Source organism: Phyllobates terribilis, unplaced genomic scaffold (genome assembly GCF_046119375.1).
Source record: "Phyllobates terribilis strain yellow unplaced genomic scaffold, ASM4611937v1 Scaffold_7__3_contigs__length_470593459, whole genome shotgun sequence".
NCBI classification, from domain to species: Eukaryota; Metazoa; Chordata; class Amphibia; order Anura; family Dendrobatidae; genus Phyllobates; species Phyllobates terribilis.
The window spans coordinates 379,537,159-379,557,889 of NW_027362767.1; the positions used below are offsets into that span (position 1 = coordinate 379,537,159).

The 20,731-nt window shown below is 47.6% G+C and overlaps 1 protein-coding gene and 1 long non-coding RNA gene across 5 annotated transcripts in view; one reads left to right on the forward strand and one right to left on the reverse strand.

Annotated features, from left to right (window-relative positions):
• LOC141154888 (uncharacterized) overlaps positions 1-20,731 on the forward strand; it is a 43,441-nt gene that overhangs the window by 11,685 nt on the left and 11,025 nt on the right. For all 4 annotated transcript variants that reach the window (XR_012247489.1, XR_012247490.1, XR_012247491.1 and 1 more), the window contains exon 2: positions 1,279-2,114. This is a non-coding gene — a long non-coding RNA (uncharacterized lncRNA). The remainder of the gene's footprint in view (positions 1-1,278; positions 2,115-20,731) is intronic.
• On the reverse strand, positions 1,448-20,715 carry CLPTM1 (CLPTM1 regulator of GABA type A receptor forward trafficking). Its single transcript, XM_073641416.1, has 14 exons — positions 20,565-20,715; positions 10,722-10,843; positions 9,457-9,580; positions 9,207-9,365; positions 6,992-7,109; positions 6,777-6,862; positions 6,578-6,698; positions 5,705-5,949; positions 5,451-5,544; positions 5,168-5,358; positions 4,818-4,913; positions 4,237-4,372; positions 3,703-3,870; positions 1,448-2,045 (listed from the first exon to the last, which is right to left on the reverse strand). The coding sequence occupies exons 1-14, from the start codon at positions 20,589-20,591 to the stop codon at positions 1,858-1,860; spliced, it is 1,875 nt and encodes a 624-aa protein (XP_073497517.1). The 5' UTR covers positions 20,592-20,715; the 3' UTR covers positions 1,448-1,857.

Below are 20,731 nucleotides of genomic sequence, written 5' to 3' on the forward strand. Positions count from 1 at the left end.
CTGAACTTTACTCTGGTTTTGTACAAATCAAACATGTCCAGGTTAAAAAATAAAAGTCCACAATCTGATATGATATTACATATAACCTGTGTAAGGTCATCCGTGATCACTTCAATGAAAGACATTTTTCTGTTTGTCGTTTCCAGTTAATTTGAAAAAAAAATGTGTCTTTTTTTATTTCTTTTTTTTTTAAAGGGGTTGTTCATTTTTTGACAAACCATTCCTAAGATGTTCTGCGCAGGTTTACATCTATATTAATAAGAGAATTATAATATTGAGATGCACTTTATGGCAGAAAAACAGCAGACTGACCCCGACTTATGCACGACCCCTAGTTAATAACATTAGATGTTTAAATAAAATTAATACCTCGCTGCCCGGTCCTTTCATTTCCGCTGTCGCACGCTGCATCTCCGGCCTCTTTACTTCCCACCACGTCCAGGCCTTAAAGGTCACTCTATATTATAAGGTCACGACATGTGTTGTGTTGTGATCTTATGATGTTCATTGACCTCCGGGTCATGGACGCGGTTGAAGGTCCTGGCGGTACGTGACTGCGGAAAGAAGACCACCGGACTGCAGGAAATGAAGAAGGCCAGACCGCAAATTTTTTAGAGAATTAAGATACATGGAGCCAAATAATACACATACAAGACTGATGCACATTAGAGAGCCGTCGGATGATTGATCGTTCAGCTCAAAGACATCTCTTCCGACATCCTTGGCGCTTCCGTCCTCTACGAAAGAGCCGATGCTGTAACCATACGGCAGCACTTATCCAAGGGGAGAACAGAAGGATCAGACGATTAAATTACAAGTATCCGATCCTTATGTTCTCCAATATCATCTGTCAGGGAAGAGTTGGAAGACCCCATACACAATAGATGCTTAGCCGACTGTACCGAAATAGGCTAGTGTAGAGGACTTGTTTTTCCTAATGTGCATAGATGCCTTACTTCTTGCAGATTATGGAAGACTCCGATAATCTGTCGCTGAGTGAAGAATACGCAGCATTGGTCAAAAAGTTAACAACCCAATTAAAAAAAGAATGTATTAGACGATTAGTTTGCTTCTGAACATCCTAGCAGCCATTACACTGGCCATGCATCTCTAGATGTTACGTCTCTACAGCAGTGCATTTTCAATACAGAACTTTTTTTTCTTTTTGTCGACCTAATACAACATGATTAAAAACGTAACAATGGAAAACCATATATAGTACAACATGAGAGAGATCATCGCCTTCCTCCATCTTTTTTTTTTTTTTTTTTTTTACAGGATGAATGTGGTCAGTAAGACAGACAATAAAAGGATGGGAGAAGACGCTTTATCGCCTGGGACAAGACCCTTAGCAAGGACCCCCATCACATAGCAAGGACCTAACAGAGAAAGCCCCACCACCATCTAGAACGGCTCCATTGGTGTAAAACAAGCGTGAAACATCTGGAACTATTCTGCCGCACAAACTGCAGGAAGGTAAGGAGCGGCCATATTTATTAAACCTGATTTGAGGATGTTGATCCCACGGAGGAGTCATGATTAAGAGGCGGAAGAAAAGGGCACAGCACAATGGAAATATATCAGAGAGGAGAGAAAGGAGGGGCAGCGAGGGAAAGAGAGAACAGACCGGACAGAAAGACGGACGGGATGACCAAAAAACGACAGGGTGGGCAGAGAAAGACCAACTTCACCAGTCCCATATACATAATTAACAGATGGGGAAACGCCGTCTCAACAAAGGGGGAGTCAGGGACAGAGGGGATTAATATATAAAACAGCAGCCGATCTCCCCCCTTCGGGGGCTTAACAGTTCATGTACAATGGGAACAAGAAAAAAAAATAAAATAAAAATAATAATCAGTCTTTCTTTTTGTCTTCTGCTGGTTTTGGTGGGGATGTGTCTTCAGGGTTGGAGGACGTGAGTGCTGGCTGATCCTGACTCGGGAGAGGAGCGGGGGTCTCTCCACTGGTCCCAAACTCATTCATCCGCGTGGGGTCCACTCTATAAATCCAGCGCTGATACAGATAGATGAAGAATACCACGTCTGGAAAGTAAAAGGGGACAAATAAGAAACTGGGACACTGGAGCTGTAATATAATTCCTTCATGACCAGGTAATTTTACAGATATTTTTTTCTTTGCGCTTTCGTTCCCCCACCCATTCCCCTTTAAACCATAAGCCATAACTTTACTCTGTTACCACAGCAAAATGTGGCAATTCTGTCATTTTGATTTCTCTCATTACGGCGTTTCCCATATGGGTTAATCAATTTTATATTTTGATAGCTCAGATTTTTTTACGGATGCGGCAATACTAAACCGTTCTTTTTTTTTTCTGTCATATTTTTAATTTTTTTATTTTTTATTTAAAAAAAGATTCTTTATCTTTTTAGTCGCATTAGGGGACTTGAAGCTACGACCATTTGATTTATATACTGCGGCGTGTATTGAAAGTGACGCTGGCAATGATGAGGGCCTTTATGTCAATCCATCAGCACCCGATGATAAGTGTCCATGGGAGGTCAATGTGTGCCAATAACAATGCACCACCTAAGTGCTGCTGTCAAGAAATTGACAGCAACATTTAAAGGGTTAAACAAAACAAGAAAAAACACCAAAAGCAAGATCTGGTCACTGTTCAGAGGCAAATGGTGGCTGTGTAACATGGTTATCACCCATCATGAGTGGAGCAGGCTCAACTCCAGAGCCCACTCCATACACCCAACCCCAGATGTAAATGTACCTTGTACATCAAAAAGGGATTTTCCAGGACATTGATCACAAAATCCGCTATATTGCACTCAGACATCACCTCCGCCATCAGTCATTAGCGGGTCCAGAGGCAGCCGAATGGTCAAGTTCCGGAAAACTATTGTTCTTACAGGAGGCCATGACCAGGTTCCTTCCCCGCTATGATGTCCATATATGCACAAGGAAAGGGGAATACTAAAGGCCCCCATAAACAATAGATAGCTGTCAGACGACTGCCATCTCTCTAGGCCATAAGTGTCAAACTCTGGCCCGCAGTGTTATTATAATTGGGCCGCAACACCAGAACCATCACCACTATGTGGGGCCCATTATACTGTATGGAGGACTATGTGGGGCCCATTATACTGTATGGAGGACTATGTGGGGCCCATTATACTGTATGGAGGACTATGTGGGGCCCATTATACTGTATGGAGGACTATGTGGGGTCCATTATACTGTATGGAGGACTATGTGGGGCCCATTATACTGTATGGAGGACTATGTGGGGCCCATTATACTGTATCAGGGACTATGTGGGGCCCATTATACTGTATGGAGGACTATGTGGGGCCCATTATTCTGTATGGAGTACTATGTGGTGCCCATTATGCAGTATGGAGGACTGTGTGAGGCCATTACACTGTATGGAGGACTATGTGGTGCCCATTATACTGTATGGAGTACTATGTGGTGCCCATTATGCAGTATGGAGGACTGTGTGAGGCCATTATACTGTATACTGGTTGGCCCGCAACTTTGTCCAAGTTTTTCATTCTGGCCCTCTGTGTGTTTGAGTTTGACATCATCATCTGTCGGGGAAGAGACGGGAGGCCCCCATACACATTAGACCTATCCTGCCGAATTCAGTGGGTTCAGCTGACATTAGTAATGTTTATGGAGGCCATAAGAGAGACAAACCCCTTTACTATAAGATAACAGAGGTCTTACCATCTCGCAGACACCCGATCCTATACATCATGGGCATCTTGATGACAAAAGCAAAGAGGTCATCGATGAAGGTGTTCAGGGCTTTATAGGTCAACATCCTCCATGGGAGGTGGGCAACTGACTTCAATTTATAGTTGATGAAAAGCTGTGGGGTCATTGTGATAAAACCTGCAAAATCACACAAAGAGTTAATAGTTTGGCTTTTTATGGATCTTTTTGCCAAGTATAAATGTTGCATATATGGTGCCGATTTCTCAACAGAAAGTTACATTCGGACTTTGCACAGATTTCAACTTTTGCGTGCTGAATTAGTGTGTTGTGGACTTAAAAAAATAATAATAATAGACAGTGAAATAAATGTAAGCGCAGAAAATATCTGCGATGTGTAGAGATTTGTAAAAGGCTCGTGTACTTAGCTGGTACTTGTTGCGTTGCAGAATTTCTGCATGCAAATTCACGCAGAAAATCCTCACCAAATACACAATGTATGAACTCGGCTTAACGGTTAACAGATTACATTCTCCTGATACTTACCGAACGTGAGGAGGAAGCCATATAACATGCTCAGTACCCAGGAATACCAGCCCTTGTGCTCCATGTACAGCAAGCTGTATACGGCGTAACATCCTAGCAATGGGAAGAGGATCCAGGACAGGTATCGGAAAGCCATCTATGCACAGGAATCATAAACCTGGTCAATCCCTAGGATCACATTATGATGTACTCAATTCTATGCCATTCACAGCCTCATGAATGCACATTACATACATAAGACACTAATATATCCGTGACATATAAATAGTGAATATCTCCATCATCTTCTATGCCTCCCTAAATTCAGATCATACTATTTAATATCAAGTTATTAAGGTCTAAGGGGTAACGTGTCTCCTTGTGGAGAGTGACAAGACAGGCCTGGTATGTCAGTATGAGGAGACTTATAAGCCATGCATGCTTCTCTGGGAAATTAAATATGCAAATTGTCTCTTCAGAGAGGAAGAGGACTAGAACTTTGTAACCCATGCCTTGTTAATCGGGTCCTTTGGCAACAAGTATCAGGGGAAACCTTGCAGTAAGGCAAGTAGTGTAGGTCATTTCAAGAACGCAAAACTTACATCGTCGTACACCTTTGTAGCCGACTCAACATACGTAGACTTATCCTTCACTGTCACTCTGGGGAAGATACCGGCCACTTTATTCTCTCTGTCCAACTGCAAAGCAAAAAAAAACAAAAAACGAAGTGTTAAAAATGTTGAAGGTCCATTTCCACAGAGAAAAAAATCCACCTAAAGCTGCAAGAACAATCAAGCTTTATGACATACTAGAGATGAGCAAAACATTTTGCTTTGTTTTTATTAAGAACACTGGTCCTGTAGCTACGCAAGTAGTCTATAGTCGCAGGACCAGAGACCTGTAATCCTCCTACTAAGTCTACCAGGCCCATGGTGTATAAATGGCTCCTTACCTTCACATCCATAACCTTGGTAATCTTCCAGAAATCAATCAGCAGGCCAATGCCCACGCTGACCTGCACCACAAAGTTGGTCTCATTGTCCAAGATATAAAGCAAGACCACAAGGGACTGAAAGACCCCAAAGATGACAGATCGGACAGAGAGACCCTCCAGAGACTGACGGCTGTTCCAGAACTGGATATCTGAGGAGAGAAACAAATGAATGAAGCCATAGTACAAATAGGAGGCGTCGTACAGCATCTTCTCCAATGATGTCAGACAGGAAAAACCTCACCATTCTTGAAAGCCAAGAACTCGAAGATGCTGTGTACAATGGAGACTGTGATGGTGAGAGCGAGGAGGTAGGGGTTTGTCTCCAAAAGAGCCACCTGGAAAGTCCAAATACATATTTAATTGGCGGTCACGGGTTCAATCACTCAACCCCTTGTGCCCTCATATTTTTATGATCACTGAGCCAAACTTACAAGCAAGAGAGTGAGATGCAGCATGATGCAGATGCTTATTTATGGTTAGATAAATTGCCCTCACCTTAATGGAGTCCTGCTCCTCATCAGACTGCTCGTACATGTCCTCTCCAAGGAAGCTCCAGGGGCTACGAGAGCTCTGAGCTGCATAAAGCTGCCACCGCCACAAGGACAGAGGGCAAAATGACAGTCGCAGGGGCAAGCTTGTTACGCTGGCATTGACCGGCATGTAGTCCTTCTGTAGGTTCCAGTAATCATTGAAGTACACGATGGGATAGTAATCGCCGCTGACTGCGTCAAACTTCACATCTGTGGAAGAGACAGACCTGGTTGTACAACGGGGGGTCCCAGCAGAGAAGTGGGCACTTGTTTTAACATGGTCAATAGGATATGTGACCACTTTCCTAGTCATGCATTGACTAACACTGCTGACAAACTACAGGAAAACCCCATCAAGATGTATTACCGTCTCAGAAAGTGATGGCTCTTCATTAGGACATGCAATCCCCTGGGGTTTGACCTCTAGGATCCCCCCTGATCCTGAGAACGAGGGGGCTACACACTGCTGCTCTACACCAGGGTATTACCAACTTGACTCCATTCAAGTGAATGTGGGCTGGCCGCAGTTTCTTGCACAGCCAGACGACCGAGAGGACGCCGCTGTGCAGAGGAAAAAAAAACGTGAGAGCAGCAGCGCCGTACGTCATTTTCAGGATTGCCTGGTCCTAGAGGTTGGACCCCTAACGAACATATGCTAGCGATAAGATTACTTACGGAGAAGGAAATACCCTTTTAGGACCCTGTACGAATGAATACTGCTGTACATAAGAAACAAAATGATAACTTAAGGCCATTTATTGCCAAAATCTACACTGCCATCGTCCATTAGACAGTTTCCAGCCAATACATACTGTGATAGTCAGAGAAAACTACTTACATTGGTCGAGAGGAGGTGGGACGCTGCCTTGTACCCACGGAGTGTGGTCATCCACGATATTAATGGTTAAATTAGGGTGCCAGTGGGAGATGATCTCTATGGGACCGAAGTCCTCAGCTCTCTGAAATAAGAGGACGGAGTAAGCGTCTCTCCATATAGAGTCAGAGTGACGCGGCTACGTGACTATACGGACGCTCACCTTTATTATCTCCGGATCAACTTCCGTTTCTCCTGTCAGGAGGTTTTTGGTCTTGAGGAATCGCTTGCGTTTATATTTATTAAGCACTGCAAGAAAAAGGGGTAATGAGAGTCGGAAAACAGTAAGAAAAAGAGGGGTGAATGGGGAAATACACAGGATAGACAGAGAGAGATGTGGTGAAGGATGGACCATAATAAAGAAGATGCAATCCTTACTACGAGATGTAGAGACTGTGGCCAGCCTCCGGTGTACAGCCTTCCGGCTGGGGTCTGGGTGGAAGCCACTCTTGGTCAGGTATACATGAATATAGAAGGTGCCATTGTTCTGGACTCCCTAAGACCAAGACATAAAGTGTAGTTATTGCAGGAGTCCAGCTCTTATACCTAGCAGAGAAATTGAGCGAAAATTAGGGGCAACATGTGTTGCAAGCAATTCCTAGAAAAGCCGCGCGACCAAGAACAACTGTGCAATCTTTCTGTGCACCGACTATTTTAGAGCGGTGATTTTGATGGTTAAAAAAACAAATTACATTTACAAGTCGCACTTAAATCGCAGTTGCATGTGACTTGCACTGAAGTCTATGGCAAGTGAATTGCATGCGACCAGTGACAGAAAATCCAACATATTTGGAAACGTGTGAACGTTGCAGTGTGATACCATAGGAAATAGTTATATGACATCAGTGTGACACTGCAATTTGAGTGTCGCGTAATACATGGCCCCATGTAGCCCTGGTATTCTCATATCCAATGCAAAGGAAAAGCGACCAACCAAGCCCTGGACAACCTCGTCTGACATTTTTCTGACACTGAGCTGTGTGCAGACTTACTTTTTGCAGAATGAGTTGATGTTTTGATAGGTACCATTTTGGAGTACACAAGTTTGTTTTTTTTAACAGCAAATCTGCAAATTTTTTTTGCAGTATTCAGTGTACAAGCTAAATAACGACAATAATGTCTATATCTTGCAATGTTAAAATTGGGGAAAAGGTTTGTTTTGTTGTCCTTTATTATATTATTGTGTCACGAGGGAGGTGGCTGAATAAAACAGAGCAGCCATACCAGAAAAATGGGCCATATGTTTCTAATCTCATAAAGCCCCTTCAACACCTTGGGTTTTTCCATTTAGTTTTTTGCTTCCCTTCTTCCTAGAGCCATAGGTTTTTTATTTTTCCGTCAATATGGCAGCGTGAGGGCTTGTTTTTTGCGGTACGGGTTGTACTTTTGAACCACACCATTGGTTTTACCATATCATGCACTGGAAAATGGGCAAAAAAAAAATCAAAGTGCGGTGAAATTGCAAAAAAAAGTGCAATTCCACAATAGGTTTTTATTTTTTTTTTACCATGTTTACTAAATGCTAAATCTGACCTGGCATTACAATTCTCCAGGTCATTACGAGTTCACAGATACCAAATATGTATAGGTTCTTTTTTAGTTAAGTGATGAAAAAAAAAAATCCAAAGTTTGTAAAAAATAAATAAATAAACAAATAAATTTAAAAAAAGCGCCATCTTCCAAGACCCGTAGCTTCTCTATTTTTTGGGACCTGGGGCCAGGTGAGGGCTTATTTTTTGCGCGGCAACGTGACGTTTTTATGGATACCATTTTGGGGTAGATACGATGTTTTGATCATTTTAATGCAATGTTGCGGCGACCAAATAAACGTAATTCTGTTTAGATTTTTTTTCTTGTTACAAAGTTTACCAATTGGATTAATTATTTTTATATATTTATAGATCGGGCAATTCTGAATGGCGCAATACCACATATGTGTATTTTTTTTTTTATTAATTTATTTTTAATGGGGCGAAAGGGGGGCGATTTGAACTTTTCTATTTCTTTTTAAAAAAATTTTTTTCACTTTTCACTGGCTTCAATAGTCTCCATGGGAGACTAGAAGCTGCGATCTTCTGATCATTGTGCAACACATAGCAGGGATTCAGCCCTGATGTGTGTTGCAGAAATGCTCATCTGCTGTGACCGCCGACCGCTGGGCGGCGCTCATAGCAGATTGGGTATGACAACCACAGGGGTCTCCTGCAGACCCCGGGTTGTCATGCCAAACTATCGGCGCCCTGCGATCATGTGACGGTCACGATGATGGGCGGGATTAGTGACGCGCTTCTGCCATGTTAAATGCAGCTGTCGGAGATTGACAGCAGCATTTAGTATGATTCTACCCGCGGCTGTTATGGGCACATAAGAGTTGATCAAATTAGATGTCATGTCCCCGAATAGGTGGGGGAGGGGGAGGCAAAGTATGCTGTACCTATATGTCATAGGTCATACAGAGGTTAAAGAATGTGACTAGCGGAAGGTGGGGGAAAAAAACAAAACAAAAACAAATCTGTCACATAAATTTAGCAAATAACCAATTGGGCTTCCTTATTTGGGGAGAGCAGACCCTCACACCCAGAAAGCCCCTTACCTCAGGAATACTGATTTCAGAGTACTGATCGTAGCAGCCATCTCCATTTTCGCCGCTGCTCCAGTCCCCGTAGACCAAATCTCGCTGCTCCCAGAACAGAGCCGTAGAAGAGTTAAACTCCGTGAAGTGCTCGTTTTCTGAAAGGAACACGTAGAGGTCCTGCAGAAGAACAAAATGAGTGACAACGTGAGTGGCATCTGACGGGGCGGTGCGATTCAGCCGGATAGTACTACCAACAATACAGTCGTACCATTAAAGTGTCTTTAGGAAAGAGGTTGCGGCTGGGGGGTCGTGGAGCCCCAGTGGATGTGTTTTGGTCCTGGGGAGCTGATCCTCTGCGGAACCAGCTGCTGATGGCCCATATGATAAAGATCCTGGAGAAAGAGAGAAGTCGACATAACATGACATATCCTGGATATGAAGCCTTCATACCGTTTCCTGTGTCAGTGACTCTTCCCAAACGCAATAAATTCACATGTAAGGTTTTCAAAATGAATGACCCATCTGTAGGATTATCAGGTCAGTGGTAGATCAGCGCCCGGTGCCCTGGCCGGTCTTCTGGCTGCAGTGCTCCAGATGTGGCCATGAACAGTGGGTGAGCTCTCCCACTTACCTGTATGAGGGTCTAACTCTTTGCACAACCACTGATGTGATATTCACATCACGAGTCGGTGTGAATTGATTCTAAGGACTCAGAGAAGAGTGAAACCACCTCCCACTTGCCGGCATCCAGACGCCTCTTTTGATTATTCGGCCTGGCATGGGGGTCACCGTTGCGGCGTTGTGCACATTGAATGGCGTGTCATGGTTGATAATCAAAAGAAGAGCCACGGCTGCCGGCAGGTAAAGAGGAGGTTTGCTGGACTCCCGTCTGGCAGCCACAGATTACTTTGTGTCTTCTGGATCCTGTGAAGCGATTTGCACCCTCTCTAATGACCTATTGTAAGAATATGCTCTTGTAGTCACTTTAGGCACAAGCTCCCCATGCTTTATGTGACATGGGCAGTAGAAATGGCTTATTGGTATAGTATCTGTTTACCCTTGACTCAATAGGGACACCTGTTGGTCATACATGGGTAACAACAAAGTGCACCCTGCAAAGCAACATACACAGGGGAGCGGACAAGGCTGCACTGTATTCTTAACAGATTGGAAACCAGTTAGCGGGCACCTTATCCCTAACACTGCCTTACATATATAATAGTGCATGCATTCTGTGGGAATTATTAACATGTAATAAAAAGGGGGCCTGACGGGTGACAGATCCTGAAAGATCAATACATAGAAAGTAGTCGTACTCCAAAATGACTGCCATTATCAAACCAAAAGTGCGACACACGCTACGTAAATATAGGGAGGCCCAAATTTAACATTAGGACCCAATACATACCATGGACGCGAGGCCGGCCGCACCTGTGCGCGATGGATTCACTGGCCCAACGCCTGAGTACAGTACCTGGTGATGGGCACATGATGCCTTTGCAGGCAGTAGAGGAGTACGGAGAGAGCACTGACCTGAAGAGGACACCTTTGATCACCTGCCATGCATTAGGCGGGGGCGGTTGTTGTTGCTGTTGTGCATTCTGTTGGTCAGGAGCGATGGCTGCTTCGGTCCCGACAGACCCATTGAGGCTGGCCTGCAAAAGGACAAAAAAAAGCCCATCTTCAGTAGTCAGATCAATGTAAAAATCAAGATGAGGAGAGACAGATGTTTTCATTTTCAGCGGCGGTCAATTAAAATTTTCCCCACTTGGAAAATATTGATTCTAACCGGACATTTTTTTTTTTTTTTTTTTAAATGAAGCAGACCCCCTTGTAAAATAGAAATACCCCACACTCACCTCCCACACCAGCTTTATGTCTCCCGTTACACTGTTATACCATGTGAGCTCTGTAGCCGGTGCAGGAGGGGAGTATAGGATATTTTTATTTTATAATGGGGAGTACTTTATTTAAATAGGGGTTGACCAGGTAGTGGAGGGACCCCCCCTTTAATTTGCCATGTGACTCCATCAGGTGCTGTGCAGAATCAGGACTGAGCTCTTACAGGAAGGGGTTAAGCGGCTGTATGGTGCAATACGTCAGTAACAGTCTGCACGGTCCCTGGGGGATTGCAGCCTACACGGGAAATATATAGTATACACAGCAGACCCTTATACCTGTGACATCAATGTACGGTACTTGTCCGAGCACAGGTACTTGTGATCTATCCGTGAGGGTCTGGCACCCAGTAATCCCCTGGATTAGCTGACAGATGCTCAGGCAGAAGGTCAGACCCCCATCAATCAGATATTAATGACCTATTCTATGGCTAGGTTAATTAATACCTGTGGCCAGACATCCCCTTTCATTTTACATGGTATATTTCTTTATAAAAGGGTTTTCTGAGTTAAGACGTTCCTCACAGGCAGCAATAGAGCTAAAGTATGTAGCTATATACTCCCCTATGTTAGCCTTGCCATCAGCAAAATATATATATATATATGTTTATTTTTTCCCATATTTTATACATAAATAAAAAATTATATATATTTTTTTTTCTTTTTTCCATACAAATATTAATAATACAACAAGTAATCTGCTAATTGCTAATCCATTTTGCACAAATAATTGGCATGCTGAGGATATTATAATGAGTCCATTTCCATGCAAAAAGTTTCCACAAAATTTAGACGAGAACGGAAATAAATTCTCATCCAATTGCCTGTCTTAATAGTGCAGCCATTTTTATTTTTTTGCACTTCTGTTTCTTCCTCCCCTTCTTCCATAAACAATAACTCATTTTTCCAGAGTTGTAGGATGAGTTGTAGATTTGAAGGAGACCATTTATTTTACTATATAAATGTATGTAAAAAAAAAAAAAAAAAAATGACCTGACAATTATGATTCTCCAGGTCTGCACTAATCTCTGTTAACCCAAACTTGTTCAGTTTTTTTTTTTTTTTTTTTTAGTAGTTTACAAAATACACAACTTTATAGGCGAGAAAGAGAAATTTTGCAGCTACAAAGTTTGGGTCCCCATTGTTTTTCAATGGGGTTTGGGTTCTGGTTGAAGCTCGGGTACAATTCTGGCACCCGACCCAAACTTTGGAATAAAGTCCGGGTCGGGTAACAGAACCCGAACTTCTATGTGTTCGCTCATCTCCAGTGTTGAGCTGTTTGTTTGCTTTTTTTATTACTATTTTTGGGGTACACACAATGTATTGCTCACAAACCTTTCCTTCTGTGGAAAAGGTTTGTCCAAATTACAGGACAGAGGACAAATTTCCCTATAGTGAAAGGGGCTGAGCTGCAATACCAGACAATGCCTTTAGTCAAGAGAGGCGCCATCTGAACAGGCGGCTCCGCAGTATTTAGTCTGTTGCAATCGCCACAAAAAGCACATTGTTTCCAGCCAAACATGACCTGACTAGATTCTGCCACCAGACACATGAATCGCCGACGTCCTTGTATCACACACACACACACACACACACACACACACACACAAAAGAAAGGTTTTCACCACATAGGAAAAAAAAAAAACCTGCTGACACCACAAACACCAGGGCACACGGGGTCAGGAGTCTGGAAACCATAGTAATACATTGCAAAAAAACAACAGGTAGCCATAATGGGAAGATAAAGAGGCCTCCATCTCACTGGAGATACCTCAGGCGATACCTCAGGCGCCACCTCAATCATGAGTACACGCACCACTAGGCCTGAATGATGGAAATTTCCACAAAAACACTAAAGAAATACAAAAACCTGAGGTAAAGTGATAGGTGAGGTTCTTTTATAACGGATCCTTAGAGTTTTTGTCCCATCAAATCTTACAGGTTCTCCATTACGGCCATTTTGTAATGGCTGTGTCCAACCTGCGACTATGCACTGGCTGTAAAACCACAACTCCCATCATGGCACGGGCGTGCTACACACTTTCCACAGAACCTAAAATATTAATCACTAGGAATCCAGCGAGTCTCCGTGACGCCGTTTTTTCAACAAGATTCACCAAGACCGACGACGTGCCGAGGTAAGATGCGCCAAATTCATTAAGGTGTGTTCCTCTCGAGGAAATTGGCACATCTTTCGACTGCTGTGCATCAGCGTTAAGAAACATTATTCCAGCCATTTCTGTCGTAATTTACACGCTGCAATATCAGGCACAACCAATGGACAAGAGTGGCGCTGTGTCACCCACAGGTGATGACGTTTAATGATGGATATACACCCCCATCTTTGCCGAGATGGCAAAGTGCATGGCCGGCACACGGATGATCGCCTCCTCGGGATTTAGACCGACCACCTCTTCAGAGTGGAAGCGAATATAATCTCCTGCCAAGCAATTCCTGCCTGGTATCCTGTGATTTCCATAGGACATATCCCCCCAAAACACGAGGACTACTGAAATAATCATCGGCCTCGTGTCGGTCAGAAGTTACAACATCGCTCAAAATAAAAACCGGGAATTCCAGTTTTCTGATTTCTCAAGAAATTGTGCAAGAATTTATGTAATTCCACCTCTAAGTCAGGCTTGTCCGGGTACCACGGTGACACAACGAGCCCAAAATAAAATGACAGCACCAGACACCGCTTTAATGGGTTATTACAGATCCAGCAAAGTGGCCACAGTGGGCAGCACATGTGGCGGACAGGGCACTGTCCATGTTCAGGTACCATCGGTGGGAGCTTCACAGATCTAACAACTATCTAGTGGATTTTTAGAAACTGGAATACCCCTTTAATTACAACGCGTCTCGATAAATTTTTGGAGACTGGAATACCGCGTTAAAGAAGCACTCCTCCTCATCCCATCAAAATTTTTACCCACTTAATATATTGCAGTCACCATATTATATGGCACGGTGTACTTACAATTGCTCATTTTACCTTTCTACCCAGATAATTCTTCTCTAAAGGAGAATCTTTACATGTAAGACTAGGCGCTGGATGACACTTCTTCGGCGCATTGCCCATTCGAGCCGTACGAACACTGGCAGAGAAGCACGATGTTTGTTAGGAACTGGAAAATCATTTTAACAGTGTAAATGGCAACCTGGATAGAAAGGATTTCGTTTTAATAACCATCGGGAATCTGCGTAAAAAGCTACAGAAGCTTTGATGATCTTGACGCGGTTTAGTAGAACGGTGGGGTACGTTCCTGGCCAGAGCCTACAATCCAGGTGAATTATGGCCATGTGATATAAAATAATGCCTACTACATGAGTAATGATTACCCTTTTAATACAAAGTACTGTTTGGAAATGTGTAAAAAAAAAACAAACAAAAAAAAACACTGTAGTGACCAAAAGATGTATTTGTCAATGGCACATTACCCACTTTGGCTACATTTTCTATCTGCATAGTTAGGCTTAATTCAGTGCATCATGTCTGGACTCAGATCGTGATACACGGACTTCTGAATTCAGCCTAAGGCCACGTTCACAAATTCAGTATTTTACATCAGTATTTGTAAGCCAAAACTAGGAGTTGGAGAAAAATGCAGAAGTGGTGACGTGTTTCTATTATACTTTTCCTTTCCTGATTTTGGCTTACAAATACTGATGTAAAATACTGACCAAATACTGATAGTGTGAACGTGGCCTTAGGGTATGTGCACATGGTACATTTCTTATGCGTTTTTGCTGTGGCAAATCTGCGCGGATTTGGCCCCAAAAAAATCATCCCAGCATTTTCTATGGGATTTTGGAAGATCTGTGCACATGATCAGGAAATTTCCTGACAGGATTTCATGTGCGGAAAAAGAAGCAGCATGTCCATTCTTTGTGCGGATTGGCCCGTGTTTTTCCTATACAATGCATTGGAAAAAGCACATGGCAAATACGCACATAAAACGCATGTAAATGCAAAAAAAACCACATCAATACGTGCAGAATTCCCGCAGCGTTTTTGATGCCAAGAGGTGCAGAACCTTGCAGAAAAGCTGCAGAAATTTCTACAATCAATTCCTGATCGTGCACACATAACCTTAAAGGAAACCTGTCAAGGGGACTTACTCTTGTAATGTAAAAGGATCACTTTATCAGGCTCCTAGTCACTTCAGTGTTAGTGCAGCGTGTCTAAAGATGTGGACAGACTCAAGCCTGCGGGGGGCACTAAGCATAGGAGGAGATCAAGGGTTGACTTCTCCTCCCTGTTCACGCTGGTTGTCAATTCCAGTGACATGCATGGATGAGCGACCATATACAGCACAGACCAAAAGTTTGGACACACCTCATTTAAAGATTTCTCTGTATTTTCATGACTATGAAAATTGTACATTCACACTGAAGGCATCAAAACTATGAATTAACACATGTGGAATTATATACTTAACAAAAAAGTGTGCAACAACTGAAAATATGTCTTATATTCTAGGTTCTTCAAAGTAGCCACCTTTTGCTTTGATGACTGCTCTGCACACTCTTGGCATTCTCTTGATGAGCTTCAAGAAGTAGTCACCGGAAATGGTCTTCCAACAATCTTGAAGGAGTTCCCAGAGATGCTTAGCACTTGTTGGCCCTTTTGCCTTCACTCTGCGGTCCAGCTCACCCCAAACCATCTCGATTGGGTTCAGGTCTGGTGACTGTGGAGGCCAGGTCATCTGGCGTAGCACCCCATCACTCTCCTTCTTGGTCAAATAGCCCTTATACAGCCTGGAGGTGTGTTTGGGGTCATTGTCCTGTTGAAAAATAAATGATGGTCCAACTAAACGCAAACCGGATGGAATAGCATGCCGCTGCAAGATGCTGTGGTAGCCATGCTGGTTCAGTATGCCTTCAATTTTGAATAAATCCCCAACAGTGTCACCAGCAAAGCACCCCCACACCATCACACCTCCTCCTCCATGCTTCACGGTGGGAACCAGGCATGTAGAGTCCATCCGTTCACCTTTTCTGCATCGCACAAAGACACGGTGGTTGGAACCAAAGATCTCAAATTTGGACTCATCAGACCAAAGAACAGATTTCCACTGGTCTAATGTCCATTCCTTGTGTTCTTTAGCCCAAACAAGTCTCTTCTGCTTGTTGCCTGTCCTTAGCAGTGGTTTCCTAGCAGCTATTTGACCATGAAGGCCTGCTGCACAAAGTTAGAACTCTGTGTGGCATTGCCCTGGTCTCTAATCTGTGCTGCTGTTAACCTGCGATTTCTGAGGCTGGTGACTCGGATAAACTTATCCTCAGAAGCAGAGGTGACTCTTGGTCTTCCTTTCCTGGGGCGGTCCTCATGTGAGCCAGTTTCTTTGTAGCGCTTCATGGGACACTTGGGGACACTTTCAAAGTTTTACCAATTTTTCGGACTGACTGACCTTCATTTCTTAAAGTAATGATGGCCACTCGTTTTTCTTTACTTAGCTGCTTTTTTCTTGCCATAATACAAATTCTAACAGTCTATTCAGTAGGACTATCAGCTGTGTATCCACCAGACTTCTGCACAACACAACTGATGGTCCCAACCCCATTTATAAGGCAAGAAATCCCACTTATTAAAGCTGACAGGGCACACCTGTGAAGTGAAAACCATTTCCGGTGACTACCTCTTGAAGCTCATCAAGAGAATGCCAAGAGTGTGCAAAGCAGTCATCAAAGCAAAAGGTGGCTACTTTGAAGAACCTAGAATATAAGACATATTTTCAGTTGTTTCACACTTTTTTGTTAAGTATATAATTCCACATGTGTTAATTCATAGTTTTGATGCCTTCAGTGTGAATGTACAATTTTCATAGTCATGAAAATACAGAAAAATCTTTAAATGAGAAGGTGTGTCCAAACTTTTCGTCTGTACTGTATTTAATGAGTAATTTCCCGCTCCATTTTGCATAGACCCTGGGTAAGGGAGCGTTCACACCTCCGCTAATTACATAAAGACCAGCCGCGGATGAATTCTCCAGTGAACTGGTTAATAAATGAATGCAATAAAAATTCCAGATTAAGGTCCAAGCAGACACAAACATTCACATTAACATTGTGGTTAATGGGTAGGCTCAGCCGAGCCAGCAAGCTGCATGCATAGCAATTCCATAAAGCACCTGATAAGAGCCAAGGAGGTGAATCCAAGCTGCCCAGCTCGGCTCTGTGATGGCGTAGACGGAACAGCAGTTTTTAGCAGTCTTATGGAGCACAATGACCTATAACAGTCTACACTGCCCCTTCATATAACATACTGCCCAGAACCAGGCCGGTTAGTCGTCTGCAGGATCAATCATACATATTACTTCCCCCAGCAAAACTGACAGATAAAGGGGCTGTCCGGCGCCGCTGACTTGTGCCTCACCAATGACAGAATGTCTGGGAAGAATGCACGATCGCAGGTGTGTGTAGACGTAGGAGCTCCTGCACAACCCATTTATAACCACCATTAATAAACAGTACAGCGCAATATGTGCAAAACACCCCATCACCTGTTTATGAGGCTGTAAGTTCAAGTCTGGAGACCCGTGTTCAGTCGGGGCATTGCAGTCCACATGCAGAATTTTATGCCCATCTGAACCCAGCCTACATGGCACAGCATGGTGGCTCAGTCACTGGAGAACTTGGCACAATCATGCACTCCATTGTCAATGAATTAAAGGGGCTATCATCTCAATTCTACATTGGGGGCCAGAAAGACACTGCTGATGGGACTCCAATGGATGCCTGCCAGATATTGCTGCGGCGGGGCCCCCCTTTCCCAGTGACTTACCGCGGTGCGGCGGGGCCCCCCTTTCCCAGTGACTTACCGCGGTGCGGCGGGGCCCCCCTTTCCCAGTGACTTACCGCGGTGCGGCGGGGCCCCCCTTTCCCAGTGACTTACCGCGGTGCGGCGGGGCCCCCCTTTCCCGTGACTGACCGCGGTGCGGCGGGGCCCCCCTTTCCCGTGACTGACCGCGGTGCGGCCGGGCCCCCCTTTCCCGTGACTGACCGCGGTGCGGCCGGGCCCCCCTTTCCCGTGACTGACCGCGGTGCGGCCGGGCCCCCCTTTCCCGTGACTGACCGCGGTGCGGCCGGGCCCCCCTTTCCCGTGACTGACCGCGGTGCGGCCGGGCCCCCCTTTCCCGTGACTGACCGCGGTGCGGCCGGGCCCCCCTTTCCCGTGACTGACCGCGGTGCGGCCGGGCCCCCCTTTCCCGTGACTGACCGCGGTGCGGCCGGGCCCCCCTTTCCCGTGACTGACCGCGGTGCGGCCGGGCCCCCCTTTCCCGTGACTGACCGCGGTGCGGCCGGGCCCCCCTTTCCCGTGACTGACCGCGGTGCGGCCGGGCCCCCCTTTCCCGTGACTGACCGCGGTGCGGCCGGGCCCCCCTTTCCCGTGACTGACCGCGGTGCGGCCGGGCCCCCCTTTCCCGTGACTGACCGCGGTGCGGCCGGGCCCCCCTTTCCCGTGACTGACCGCGGTGCGGCCGGGCCCCCCTTTCCCGTGACTGACCGCGGTGCGGCCGGGCCCCCCTTTCCCGTGACTGACCGCGGTGCGGCCGGGCCCCCCTTTCCCGTGACTGACCGCGGTGCGGCCGGGCCCCCCTTTCCCGTGACTGACCGCGGTGCGGCCGGGCCCCCCTTTCCCGTGACTGACCGCGGTGCGGCCGGGCCCCCCTTTCCCGTGACTGACCGCGGTGCGGCCGGGCCCCCCTTTCCCGTGACTGACCGCGGTGCGGCCGGGCCCCCCTTTCCCGTGACTGACCGCGGTGCGGCCGGGCCCCCCTTTCCCGTGACTGACCGCGGTGCGGCCGGGCCCCCCTTTCCCGTGACTGACCGCGGTGCGGCCGGGCCCCCCTTTCCCGTGACTGACCGCGGTGCGGCCGGGCCCCCCTTTCCCGTGACTGACCGCGGTGCGGCCGGGCCCCCCTTTCCCGTGACTGACCGCGGTGCGGCCGGGCCCCCCTTTCCCGTGACTGACCGCGGTGCGGCCGGGCCCCCCTTTCCCGTGACTGACCGCGGTGCGGCCGGGCCCCCCTTTCCCGTGACTGACCGCGGTGCGGCCGGGCCCCCCTTTCCCGTGACTGACCGCGGTGCGGCCGGGCCCCCCTTTCCCGTGACTGACCGCGGTGCGGCCGGGCCCCCCTTTCCCGTGACTGACCGCGGTGCGGCCGGGCCCCCCTTTCCCGTGACTGACCGCGGTGCGGCCGGGCCCCCCTTTCCCGTGACTGACCGCGGTGCGGCCGGGCCCCCCTTTCCCGTGACTGACCGCGGTGCGGCCGGGCCCCCCTTTCCCGTGACTGACCGCGGTGCGGCCGGGCCCCCCTTTCCCGTGACTGACCGCGGTGCGGCCGGGCCCCCCTTTCCCGTGACTGACCGCGGTGCGGCCGGGCCCCCCTTTCCCGTGACTGACCGCGGTGCGGCCGGGCCCCCCTTTCCCGTGACTGACCGCGGTGCGGCCGGGCCCCCCTTTCCCGTGACTGACCGCGGTGCGGCCGGGCCCCCCTTTCCCGTGACTGACCGCGGTGCGGCCGGGCCCCCCTTTCCCGTGACTGACCGCGGTGCGGCCGGGCCCCCCTTTCCCGTGACTGACCGCGGTGCGGCCGGGCCCCCCTTTCCCGTGACTGACCGCGGTGCGGCCGGGCCCCCCTTTCCCGTGACTGACCGCGGTGCGGCCGGGCCCCCCTTTCCCGTGACTGACCGCGGTGCGGCCGGGCCCCCCTTTCCCGTGACTGACCGCGGTGCGGCCGGGCCCCCCTTTCCCGTGACTGACCGCAGTGCGGCCGGGCCCCGCTTTCCCGTGACTGACCGCGGTGCGGCCGGGCCCCGCTTTCCCGTGACTGACCGCGGTGCGGCCGGGCCCCCCTTTCCCGTGACTGACCGCGGTGCGGCGGGGCCCCCCTTTCCCGTGACTGACCGCGGTGCGGCGGGGCCCCCCTTTCCCGTGACTGACCGCGGTGCGGCGGGGCCCCCCTTTCCCGTGACTGACCGCGGTGCGGCGGGGCCCCCTTTCCCGTGACTGACCGCGGTGCGGAGGGGCCCCCCCTCCCGTGACTGACCACGGTGCGGAGGGGATCTCCTTTGCAGTGATCGGGAACTCCTGCAATCTGACATATATCTCCTATACAGCGTTCCTGTGCACTAATCCCTTACAAGATGCCAGTAATCAGTAGTGCCATACTAGTGCCTGCTGAGGGTTGCAGTGTCTGGCGCTGCACAGGTCGGGGGTCGCCCCACTGCCCGTCGGTCTGTGGTCGGGGCTGGACGTGCAGGCTGCAGATCATCACACGTCACATTGGGAGGAATTAAGAAACTGAATAATGGAGGCAGCAGTGCCGGGCATGGACCGTACCACAGCGCTGGAGGGGGGGGGGCTCAGCACTGATCCTTCACCTACGTGTCACTATGGTCTCCCCCGCAGCTCCGCGCCCCTGCACTCCCCGCGGGTCTATAGGCCGGGGTGCGGAGTGCAGTCACTTACCTGAGTCTCACCTCCCGGCGCCGCCATCTTGCTCTTTGCTCTGTCACTGCACTCGCCGGATCTCGGGAGAAGCAGCCGGGAACACAGTCGCACACACTACCGCAATCTCCACCAATGACAGCTCGTTACGTCATCAGTAGGAGACGCGAAGCGTGAGCTTCTGGGTC

Excerpts from the sequence above, each read along its gene's own strand:
- CLPTM1 (XM_073641416.1), bottom strand. The coding sequence starts at position 20,591 with ATGGCGGCGCCGGGAGGTGAGACTCAG. Across the intron at positions 7,110-9,206 it reads CTGAAATCAGTATTCCTGAG|GGAGTCCAGAACAATGGCAC; the intron begins GTAAGGGGCTTT and ends TCTTGGTCTTAG. Across the intron at positions 5,950-6,577 it reads CCCACCTCCTCTCGACCAAT|ATGTGAAGTTTGACGCAGTC; the intron begins GTAAGTAGTTTT and ends TCTCTTCCACAG.